The sequence below is a fragment of the Choloepus didactylus genome, chromosome 21 (genome assembly GCF_015220235.1).
Source record: "Choloepus didactylus isolate mChoDid1 chromosome 21, mChoDid1.pri, whole genome shotgun sequence".
NCBI classification, from domain to species: Eukaryota; Metazoa; Chordata; class Mammalia; order Pilosa; family Megalonychidae; genus Choloepus; species Choloepus didactylus.
In genome coordinates, this window is record NC_051327.1 from 37,356,847 (window position 1) to 37,368,644 (window position 11,798).

At 51.8% G+C, this 11,798-nt stretch overlaps 1 protein-coding gene across 1 annotated transcript in view; it reads right to left on the bottom strand.

The window, feature by feature from the left end:
• LOC119517245 overlaps window positions 1–10,912 on the bottom strand; it is a 119,137-nt gene extending 108,225 nt beyond the window's left edge. The window contains 9 exon segments of the mRNA XM_037813807.1: window positions 1,037–1,173; window positions 2,989–3,062; window positions 3,065–3,170; window positions 3,748–4,175; window positions 4,856–4,884; window positions 5,573–5,656; window positions 9,111–9,121; window positions 9,239–9,459; window positions 10,562–10,912. Of these exon segments, the coding sequence (XP_037669735.1) occupies window positions 1,037–1,173; window positions 2,989–3,062; window positions 3,065–3,170; window positions 3,748–4,175; window positions 4,856–4,884; window positions 5,573–5,656; window positions 9,111–9,121; window positions 9,239–9,459; window positions 10,562–10,712 (1,241 nt within the window). The 5' untranslated portion in view covers window positions 10,713–10,912.
• Window positions 10,913–11,798: the final 886 nt, after the last annotated feature.

Genomic DNA, 11,798 nt, shown 5'->3' on the forward strand with positions numbered 1-11,798 from the left:
TTTCTGTTTAAAGACACCCTATTTAATTTTTATTGTTGATTCCTTAACATTAAATCTATGGCCAGCAGCTCTGTAATTCAGGCCTCAAACAAGTTCACCTAACACTTATTTTTTCCTTAAGGCACCTCATGGCCTCCTTGCATTTAGGAACACTAGTGTTACTAAGCTTGGGGGCCATTTTAAACCATGAATTCACCAATGAAAAGCACAAAAGTGTGGAAAACATGGCACTAAATATGCAGTGAAAAGGACACTTGTTTGCAGTATGAGAACTGAAAAGTGAAGGCAGCGCGTACCTTGTTCAACCCCAGCTGGGAAGGCTCACGTCGGAAGACTCGAATTTTCCCCCGCTCTGTGCACATCCGTAGGTGACCACAAGATCGCCTGCCGCAAGTACTGATCTGGGGCCACAAATAAAGTTTAGAAAGTAGGCAAATCCGCAAATATGGAATCCGCAAATAATGAGGGTCAGCTGTATCTGGAAGAACGCACTAGAAACAAGGAATGGTGCTAGCCTCTGGGGGTTGCTGGGGACAGGGTGGCTGGAGAATAGGGAGGAAGGAAACTTACTTTTTGTTCTGGGCCCTTTTGTACCAAGTAATACGTTACCTTGTCAAAAAAATGAATTAAACCTTACTGTCTCTCGTGCATTTGGCCCTGTGGCCGCTTCCCGTGAACACTGATTACTGCAAAAGCTGCTCTCTGCTCCATTCTGTGCAGTCACAACATTAACCTTCCCCAAGCCCGGCTCTAACTCCCTCACCCCTACACCCCTACCAGAGGCCTTCTCCGACTCCCCGGTCCCCACCTCCCGTAGCCTCAGTCAAGTAGCCGTGCCTTCTAGACACTGTACGGTACGGTCTGGCTGCCTCCCAGCCCTGGAAACTTGCCCTCACCGTGTCCGGCTGACTCCCCCAGGTGCCTCCCCCAGGTGCACTGCCTTCCCCAGACTCTGCTTGGCTCCAGGTGCCTGGGACACACCCAGCTCCCTCGTGCCTCAGGGCCTTTGCACAGCCTGCCTCCTCCTGGGACGCACTTCCCTGTATCTTCCCACAGCTGGCCACTCCTGGGCGAGGTCCTCCTTGACCTGCTGTCGCACGACAGCTTCATTTCATTCCTAATACGTGTCACAGCCTGGAACTTGAGTGTTTGAGCCTCAGGACCCAGAGCCGCCTGGAACCCAACAGGTGTCCACACAAAGGTTTGCAGGTGGCATGAACTAAAGTGCCTGCCTGGAGACAGCCAAGGGTCTTCAGATCTAGAGAGAATTCTCCCACAAAGCCTGGGCCCCAGATGATTCCATCCCCCACAGAGGACAACCCAGGGAGAAAGAGACAAGCCCCAGCCTGAGCCTTCCGAGCCACTCACTTTCACTGAGTGTGAAGGAGGGATAAAGACTGGATTTCGTTGGGAAATTCAGATTTTATAAAGAAGGGGGACAAAGGATGTGAAGCCACATTCACAGGTGCCACTGCCACATCCTGTGCTTTAGCCACTTCCTTTAACCCTCCCCATAATCCTACGGGGAAAGGGTTAGTACACAAGAGAGTAAGATTTAATTCAGTTTTTTGACGAGGTAACGTATTATCTAGTACACCCTTACTTTTACAGCTAAGGAAACTGAAGCCTGGAGAGGAGCCAGTTGCATGAGTCACACACCACAGAGTCAGGATTCAAATCCAGTTCTGACTCCAAATGCTCTTGGGATTGACAAGGAAACAAAGAACAGCTCATCCAAACAATGGGATATTATTCAGCCATAAACAATGACTGAAGTTCTGATCCAAACTACAACATGGATGAACCTGGAAAATATCATGCTGAGTGAAAGAAAACAGACACAAAGGACCATGTGTTGTGTGATTCCATTTATAGGAAACGCCCAGAATGGAAAAATCCATAGAGAGAAAGTAGATGTGTGATTGCCTAGGGGTTGGGGGAGGGGAGGGGAGTTGGGGGTGGTGGCCAAGACATGAAAAGTTTCTTTCTGGGGTGATGAAAATCTCAAATTGATTGTGGTGATGGTTGCACAACTCTGAATATATTAAAGCCACTGAACTGTACATTTTAAATGGATGAATCACGTGGTCTCTGAATTATAGCTCAATAAAGCTGTTTAAAAAGAAAGAAAGTTCTATAGAACTCACTGGGAGCCACCGAGCCCCAATAATCCAGCCACTGTCAGCCTCTGTGGCTGAGGGAGCACCCAGGGGGACAGGTCAAGCTGAAGCTGTGGAAGGCACCCCATGGAGCTGGAGTGAGCTGTGGGAAACCCCAAGGCTTCATCCCCCACCCACTGCTTGTTTCCTCAGGTGGTGCAGGCAGCTCAGCCTCCTAAGAGGCAAATGTGGTTAGGAGCCCGGGCTGTGGAGCAGACTACCAGGGTTCAAGTCCTGGCTCTACCTGTGCCTCTTCCTGCCTGTATGTCCTTGGGCAAGTCACTTTAACTCTTTGAGCTTCAGTTTCCTCATTCGAAAAATGTTAACTAATAACTGGACCCTCCTCCTGGGGTCATGAAGAGTGAATCCTTCAAAAATGTCAGCAATAAGGCTCATTCGTATTTTATTATTAAAGGAAATAACTGGTTTTCAAACATGAGAAAGATCTTTTCATGTTCTTTCCGTGGGCCGAGCCTGTTCTTTTCACGGGCTCTGCTATGTGTTGGCAAGAACTTTCTGGAAAATTAGGAAATCTGAGTGGGTTTCCCCCTAAATGCACAGGTTGAGGGATCATCAGATTTAAGGAGAATTCACCCAAAAAATCTGGGGAGCTGAACATTCCATCTGCACTGAGGACAAGCCAGGAAAAAGAGGCAAGTTGAAGCCAACTGAGCCCGGAGAAACTTCTAGAAGAAGAGTCTGATTCTCCTGACTATGGCCATTTTCAGAAATGTCTAGAGAGGGACTTTGTGGCCAGAGGCAGCTGCCAGGCTCAGGGGTCCTCACGCCTGCCTCCAGGGTGGAGGTCACCAGGGAGGTTTCAAGTCACCTGCAGCAGCCAGATCTGGGACATCTGGTGCAAGAAGGGGAGCGAGGAAAGGGTCTGCAACTGCCCAGCACTTCCTCCTCGGAGAGGGGCCCCATGGTGTCCAGCTCGGTGCACCAGGCCCCCCTCAGCACGCCAGCCTGGAAACTCTGGCTGCGGGTCAGGCGGGAGGCCAGGCAGGGCTGCTGGACCCAGGCGGACGAGGCGGCTCAGGCCAGGTCCCGGCTCTGAGGGAACCCAGCCGGGGACCCCTGAAGCCAGGCAGCGAGGTCCCACATCAGACCCGAGGAAGGCTGGCAGGAGGCGAGAAGGACAAGGGGAAGCAAGAAAGCCCAGCCAACAGCCCCCCAAGGAGAGTAGCAACCAAAGCTCAGTTTGACAATGAAGAACTGTCACATCGTCAGTGGAGGCCGCACCTCCCTCTCAGACGTTAGGCTTTACAGCAGTCAATGCTAACGGCGGTCAGCTCTCCTCACGCAAACACTTTCTCCTGCGTGGTGCCCTGGACAGATGGGCAAGGGAGGAGGAGAGGAGGAAGAAAGAGGGAGGGGAGGGGAGAAAGGGGAAGGGGGGAGGGAGAGGGCACAGGAGGGGTGGAGAGAAGGAAGAAAGTGGGGGAAGGGGAGAAGGGGGTAGAGGAGAGGAAAGGGAAAGGAGAGGGAAAGGAGAAGGAACGGAGAGGCTGGAGGAAGAGGAGGGCAGAGGACAGTGGAGAGGAGGGTGGGGAGGAGCTGGGAGGGGAGGGGAGGAGAAGGGACGTGCTGGGCTGCCCGGCCCGGGCACTGACCGCCACCCCGGCAGGGCCCGGGAGCGCAGGGAACCGCGGGCCAGGTCCTGGGTCTTGCGCAGCCGGACGCGGTGGGACCCTCGCCCAGGACGTCCACCTGCAGCGCGCGGGGCGGGGGAGGGTGGGGTGGGGGTCAGGTCCCTGTTCCCCGAAGCCCCAGCCCCGGCCCCGAGCCTCCCCGGCCTCACCTCGTGGCCGGCGCGGGGGCTGCGGGCGTCGGGGCGCCCCAGGCTCAGCACCGCGCGCTTCACGTTCAGCGCCCGGCGGGGCGCGGACACAGGCGGGGACACGGGAAGGCCACATGTCCCGGGCGCAGGACGAACCCAGCGGGAAGCGGCCCGGGACTGCGCTGCGGGCAGAGGGCGGGCGGGCAGGCTGTGGCTCCGCACGGGGACACGGGACGCTGGGGACAGACGCGGGGCTCCGGTCGTTCACACACCCCACCCACACCCCCAGGGCTCAGTCCCACCGCCTGTCAGCTTCCAATCCCCCCAACTGCACCTCTTCACCCCAGAGGGGACAACATCCCTGCCCTGCCGCCCCCTCCCCAGCCTCACCTCCCTCCTATAGATCATCCCCCATAGGAAGCACCTGGGGTACCCCAAGTTCCCCCAAACAGCCTTGCTTCCCTCCTCCCATGAGCTTCCCAGCAACTTCTGGATCAGGGACCACCCAACGCTTTGCTCAAGGCTGTGCCATGCCCTGTGGCCGCTTGGCTAAAAACTACACGTGCGCATGCGTCATTCTTAGCAGTAGAATAAGGGCTGAGCTCCCCGGACCTTCCCAAGTGCCGGGTGCCTTGTGGTGTGTTCTCTAGAAGCTTCTCGTCTAATCCCAGTAACAAACCCACCAGGACATCCTCCTCCCCACTCCCCGGCAATGACAGACTTGCTCAGGGACACAGGTAGAATTCGAACCCCAGCACCCTGGCTCCAGCCTCACGGCCTCAGAAACTCTGAGCTGGAAGAGACTTGAGACAAGGAAAGGAGGCCCAGAGACGGGGAGCTACTGGCCCAGGATCACACAGCAAACCCACTGATTTGCTGGGACTGGAATTGAATGCTCATCCTGCCCACCCCTCACCTGGCAGAACGGTGCCTGTGTCTGTGTGTCTGTGGTGTTGGGAGGGCGGAAGGAGGAGTCCCCACATTCATGTACCCCCAGAAGAGACGGGTGCTCCAAGATGAAGGGAAGACTGCCAAGGTCCCTGAACCCCACCTGACAGCCCCCACTCCTACCTCCCCAGGAGGTTACTGTCACCTCTCCAGCTCCAAATGGAGTCTGGGGGCCTTCCTGGGTCCAGGCCTTGGCCAGAGAAATGCTAATGGCACCCCCACTGCTTCCAGAATAGCAAGTGTCACTCCGGCCTCAAGAAGCTGACAAGTCCCGACCTTTCAGACTTAGCATTTCTGATGAGGGCCCGGGACAATAGCCCTGGCTGCCGCCTTGGAGGACTCCCTCCCTAAGCCTTTCAGCGCAGATGTGTCTGACCCTCCCAGCATCCCCCATCCCGGCATCCCTGGACAAAGGCTTTATTTCTTAACAAATAAATTTGCAATAAAAAAGGAAAAGTAATCTGTGGAGACAGGGTGTCTTCGGGCCAGCTTGACGGGCTTTCAAAGCCATCGACCCTAAGTCCTGGGTAACAAACTAGTGGGGTAATTCCAGGCTTGGCTGAGTCACAAAAGGGGACAAAAGAGGGGCTTAGTTTGGGGAGCAAGAGGACATGGGTGTCCAGGAAAATCTCCGTTGTGGCAGACTGGGGGGTGGGAGGCTCAGTGGGTCTGGTGGCCCCATCACCCAGTGTCTTCTGGAATGTACTTGAGGATGATGGCAAGGGTGTGCTTGGCAGACATGAAATCCAGAAAGGGGGGAAGAAGCATCCTGGGGTGACAGGGAAATATGGGGTGAGAGAAAGCCACCTGAGGCTGTTTGGAGTTACCCAAGGCTCCTACATCATGGCAACTCCCAATGTCCTCATTGATGGTCCCTGGCCTGGTGGGGATGCTTACCAAGGCCAGACACAAAATTGGAAACTTCTTTAACTTCTGCCCAAGATGGCATCTGTGTTGGTTTGGCTGTATTATGTCCCCCAGAAAAAGCCATGTTCTTTAAGGCAATCTTGTTGGGGCAGACATGTTAGTGTTGATTAGGTTGGGACCTTTGGATTAGGTTGTTTCCATGGAGATGTGACCTACCCAAATGTGAGTGACACCTTTGGTTAGGGTGTGGCCTCTGATTGAATGTTTCCTTGGAGGCATGGCCCCACCCATTCAGTGTGGGCCTTGATTATTTCACTGGAGTCTTATAAAGGGGCTCAGAAACGGAAGAACTTCAGAGCAGCTACAGCTGAGGGACACATTTTGAAGACGGCCATTGGAAGCTGACATTTTGGAGAATGCCATTTTGAAACGCAACCTGGGAGGAGGCAGACGCCAGCCATGTGCCTTCCCCGCCAACAGAGGTTTCCAGACATCATTGGCCATCTTCCAGTGAAGGTACCCTGTTGGTGATGCCTTACCTTGGACACTTTATGCTCTTAAGACTGTACCTTTGTAACCAAATAAACCCGCCTTATAAAAGCCAATCCATTTCTGGTGTTTTGCAAAACGGCAGCATTAGCAAACCGGAACAGCATCCCTCTGGTGAGGCCGGGGGGTAGTCACCTAAGTGGGTTTTCCCAATCTGCCTTGGTGCACTCAGAGCCCCCCCCAGACTGTGGAGGAGAGTGTGGGGCTCACATCTTCAGCCCCTTCAGGCCAGGCATCCTATCTCCGGCTCTCCAATGCCAGCAGAGCCTCCACCTTCGACCCCAGGACGATTGTCACCTGGAAGTCTTAGAGCTGAGCCGAAAGCCCTGGGCATTGGTGACCTCTCCAGCAGCCACAAAGAAATTCAGGGGCAAGCGTGCGACATGGCTCAGCAGAAAATACGCCTCCCTTGGGCGAAAAGCTCCAGTTCCTGGGTGATGCAAGTCGAATGTCTACAGTAGCAAACATTTGAAATTCCAGGCACCTACTGCTCCCAATAAATGTTCAAAATATTTTCATTGGCTTCTCATTTTGTCCAAAAAATGCCCTGGATATTTGGGTGAAGGATTCAATGGTCATATGGAACAAACAAAACTACACTAGGATTGTAAAGCAAACCACAAAAGTCTTACCCTGTAAGGAATAAAAGACTTGGGTGTCCCATTGTCCCTATGGTTGTGTGTGTGTGTGTATGCCAAAAAAAAAAAAGACTTTCTAACAATGAAAAATAAACAAAATCACTCCTATAACTCTCCTTTCTCAGCCAACTGATTTTACTTTTTCAAAGTAACTAATCACCACTCATTGCATCTAAAACTCGATTCCTCTCTTCTCCTCAAAACCAGCCCTCCTACCCCAGCAGGGCAGCTGTCATCTCCCCACCACCCAGGCTTGAAGTCCACTTGGCACTGAGATTTTTCCTGGACAATGAATCCCTCGTCCCACTCACCGATGCCACTTAGTGTCTGACCACTTAGTTGAAATCCATTTTTTGTACTAGCTGAACCGTCTTCCCATGGGAGGGTTCTACATTTATGTTTCATTTTCCACCAGGCAGCTAGAACATCCATGACTCAAAAAAAAACCTGCAATTTTGTCTAAGCACAAATTTATGCAGAATGGAGACCCTTAGCTAATGAGAAAGGCTGATTACCCAGAAGCCACAGCTCAAAGGAGGAGATCAGAATGGCCAGTAAACATTTGAAAAGGGGCTCACCCTCATTAGACAACAGCAAAGTGGAAATTAATATTAGAGTGAAATACTGCCACACCCCCACCAGGATGGTGAAAACGAAGAAAGACAAAACCAAGGACTGAAGAGGACGTGAGCTGGGGAGTGGTCACACACTGCCGGCAGGTGGGTAAATTGGTACAACCACCTTAGAAAGCTGTTTGGCAGTATCCACCAGAGCTGAATGACCCAATGATTCCACTTCCAGGTGTCAGTACAACAGAAAAGTGTGTGTACATTCACCAAAAGACAGGTTCTAGACTGTTCACAGCACTATTGGTAACAGCCCCAGCAGGCATCTGGGAGCTACCCAAACCAACCCAATGGATAAATAAACTATGGAATATGCACACCATGGAATGTAGCCGGAGTAAGAGCACACAACCTACCCCTACTCACAACATAATGCATCTCACAATCATAATGCTAAACGAAAGAAGCTATGCACAAAACACAGCATCCTGGGTAATTCCTTTAATGAGATGATCAAAGACAGGCAAAATTAATCTATGGGAGAGGTGAGGGGAGCACAGGAGGTTTCTGGGGCTGGTTATGTTTTGTTTTGTAATCTGGTGCTGGGTGTGTTCAGGTTGTGAAAATTCATTGTTCTGAACGCTTATGAGTTTTGCACTACTTATGCTAAAGTATCTTTATTTGCTTGCCCTCCAAAGTGGTTATAAAATTTCCATTTTCAACAAATATCTTTGAAATAAGCCATTTCTTTATAAACTTGTCAACATTTGACATCATTTTTTTTAACGCTAAAAACAAAACAAACGAATAAAAATGCAGCAGCCCACAACTTGCTTTCTGAAAAATGGCCCTTCAGAGAAAAATAACTGCAAGTATTTTGGTGAAAGTGAAACGAAGCTGAGGACTCTAATAAAAAGGCAGCTCCGGCTGGAACACACATTTTGGATAGTTTAAGAATTCAAGGCAGCTCAGGGCCACCCCATCAAAGACTCCATCCTGTCCTCTACATGAAAAGACAACAGAGCAATTTTGAGAAACTCTTGTCAGCAAGTACTCCAGCCAGTTCAAAAATTGCTTACAAGTAGGAGATAAGACTTTGGTGGAAACTAAAAGGCCATTTACACAGGGTGGAAGGGTGTGTCTAGGAAACACATGATAGTCATCAGAAATGGGAGTGAGGGGAATGGGCAGGCATGTCCGTATCTAAGAACATGGGAGAGAGAGAAGTTTCTGGAAGACCTTGAAGAAAAGAAGCCTTTGACTGCCAATGAGTAAGTCTAAGCTCACCATTCCAACTCATTGGACCCAAGACTAACACCACTGCTCTACCGCATCATGTGTCTTTACCCGGAGCCTGTGGACTGAGCCATTGCAAGGCCAGTGTCCAGTACAAAGGGGCCCAGGGCGGCCTGGAGGCCCCATTCAGGCCTTGTGTTTCCACAGCCCAGTCCATTGCTTTGTCTACAAGGACTTGACTTGGTTTCGCTTTGCTCACCCCTCAATTCTCCCAAGGATACAGACTGTCTCCATCCTGTGGCTCTTCTCACACCATAGAACACCCCCACTCCTTCCTTGATGCCTGCCACTCCCCCGTTGAGCCCACCGTGGCAGCTTCTACAACCAAAATGGCGCCACTTCCCCATGTTACGCCCATAAGTCCCACCTACTGAAAGTTGAGATTCCCCTGAAAGCTCCTTTCTATTTATCAGACAAATTGGAAATTCAAGGGGCTGTGGCTTCCCCCCGGGCCCTCCCCAGCTTTGCGACTTCCCGTGGCCCAAAGGCACTCACCCGCAAGGCCGTCTCGCGCGGGCCAAGCACATCGTGGGTCACCAGGCCTTGGAGGCCGAGGCCACTTCCGCTCTCTGGGGCCCCCTGCAGGTTGGTGCAGGTGTTGGTGGAAAAGTGATAGTTGTGTCTTGTACCCACCAGGATGGGGGGCTCGGCTGAGCCTGGAGGGCAGACAGAAGGAGCAGTCACCTTGACAAGCCGTCCTCCTCTGGGCCCCAGTCCTCCCTGGGTGAGAGGCATCTATGCTCCCACCTCCCCTCCCCCCAGTCTCAGCTGGGGGGAAGCTGGGTGTCTGCAGACTCCCATGAGGGTGAAGAAAAAATAAAAGATAGTAACAATGAACATTTAATAAATATTAGGTCTTCTTCCAAGAACTTTATCCCCACCAAAGTGTCTCCACTTTGGCACTATTAACATTTTAGACTGGAAAATTCTGTTATGAGACACTGTCCTGTGCATTGTAGGGTGTTTAACAGCACCCTTCATCTCTAGCCACAACCCCCCTCCCAGTTGTCTCCAGACGTTGCAAAAATGCCCGGGGGTGGGTGGGACACTCACAACCATCTCAGAGGTGGGTACTCTTCTTTCTCCATTTTACAGAAGAGGAAACTGAGGTTCAGAGAGGTTACATAACTTGCCCAAGGACGCACATCTGGGATTCAAACCCCAGCAACCTGACCCCTCACCTGCTGCCTCGATGAACTTGGCGTTGCTCGGGAAAGAGCTGATTTGGGGAGCAGAGGGCTCTGTAACGCTGGGCCTTCTGTTCAGGCCTGGCGCACCAATTAGGAAAGGAACTGAAGTGTTAATTACGATGCCCCACCTTACCCCACCTTACCCCAGGGCAGGCAATTGAATTAAAATTTTCCTCTCAATTTCTCAGAACATAACCACACCCCAAGTTCCCAAGATGCTTCTCTCTTTCCAAAGAATTTGCCCCCAGGTTCTCTCATCTGCCCCACCCCAAGACACCAACTCAATTATCATGGCCAAAGATGTTTATTCCACGGGTATGAGGGAAAATTCCCACTGTCTTGGGGGCTGGGAGGGCTTAAGGCTTTACTTCTGGGTTGTGTCTGCTTCTGTAATAGCTCAGGTGTTTGGCCTTTGCAGAACTGGCTTTGCTTCTCCCAGCTGGCCTCGGGGCAAGTCAAGGCCCCCTGCGATTGCTCCAAATGACACTGTGTCAGCTTCGCTCTGCACCCCAGCCCAGTCTCATTAGGTCCCAGGCTCCTGGCCCCGAGAGGTTTGCTACTTGCTCACCTGCACATGCAACCACGCAGGAGGCTGCCCGTCCCACCGGTGAATCTGGAATTTCTGAAATCACAAATTGGATGGAAGCAGGGCAAGGCCAGAAGGAGACATGGGGTAGCCCCACCCCATTGGCCACAGACCTGCTTGTGAAAGAGGACATTTAGGGGACCAGAGGACCGAGGGAACAAGGAGAGAAAATGACAGCCAACCTGCTTGTCTCCACTGGGGTGCTGGCACCACTACCTCCCGATTGCCCAAGCTGGTAACCTGGGAGTCATTTTTGCTTCCACCCAGTTCCCTCATCACTGCCCCCAATCCAATACATCAGCAAGTTCTGTCAATTCTAGGTCTACATCCATCCGTCCATCCATCCGTCCATCCCTCCATTCATTCATCCATCTCCTCTCCCTCCCTCCCTCCCTCCACCCCCATATGTCTCCATCTCCATGGCTAACACCCTAGGCAAAGCCATATCCTCTCTGGCTCAGATGACTTACAATAGCCTCCTAACGACTCTTCCTGTGTTCATGATTCATTCTCCACCCAGAGCCAGAATCATCTTTCAAACACATACATCCAATCATGTCACTCCCCTGCTTAACGGTGTCCGAGTCTCCCCCCAACCCTCCCCCTGCAATGCCCTCATAATAAAATCCTCACAGCCTGCAAGCCCCAGCAAGCCAGCCCCTGCCTGCCTCTCAGCCCTCTCCGCCACCTCCCCGACCCCTGAGAGCAGGTCCTCCACCAAGAAGTTTCTACCTTAGCACCCTGTTTTGTTTGTAACTTTTGTAAACTGATTTAAGACGGTATCCTCGGCTCCTAGTCCCAAATAGAGATGGGAATGAATAAATGGATGAATACAACTAATATTTATATGGCACTTACAGTGTGCCAGGCACTGTTCTAAGCCATATGTATATGTATTAAACCCATTCAATCTCCCAACAATCCCGTGAGACATGGGTTGTTACTAGCCCCATTTTACAGAAGACGACACTGAGGCACAGAGACTTTATGAGACTTGTCCCAGGGCACAAAGTCCCAGGCATTCTGCAGCCTTAACCACTGCACTACAATGAAAACATAAATGAGTGAGTGCATAAATGAGTGTATGAACCAACGAAGGCAGAACCAAGAACTGCAGCAGTCAGTGGCAGTGGCTGGTGCCCCTGTGAGTGTCAGCTGTGCCTGGTAGGTTTTGTGACACCCTGTCATTTCTCCACCACCTACCCTGCAGAGGACAGCC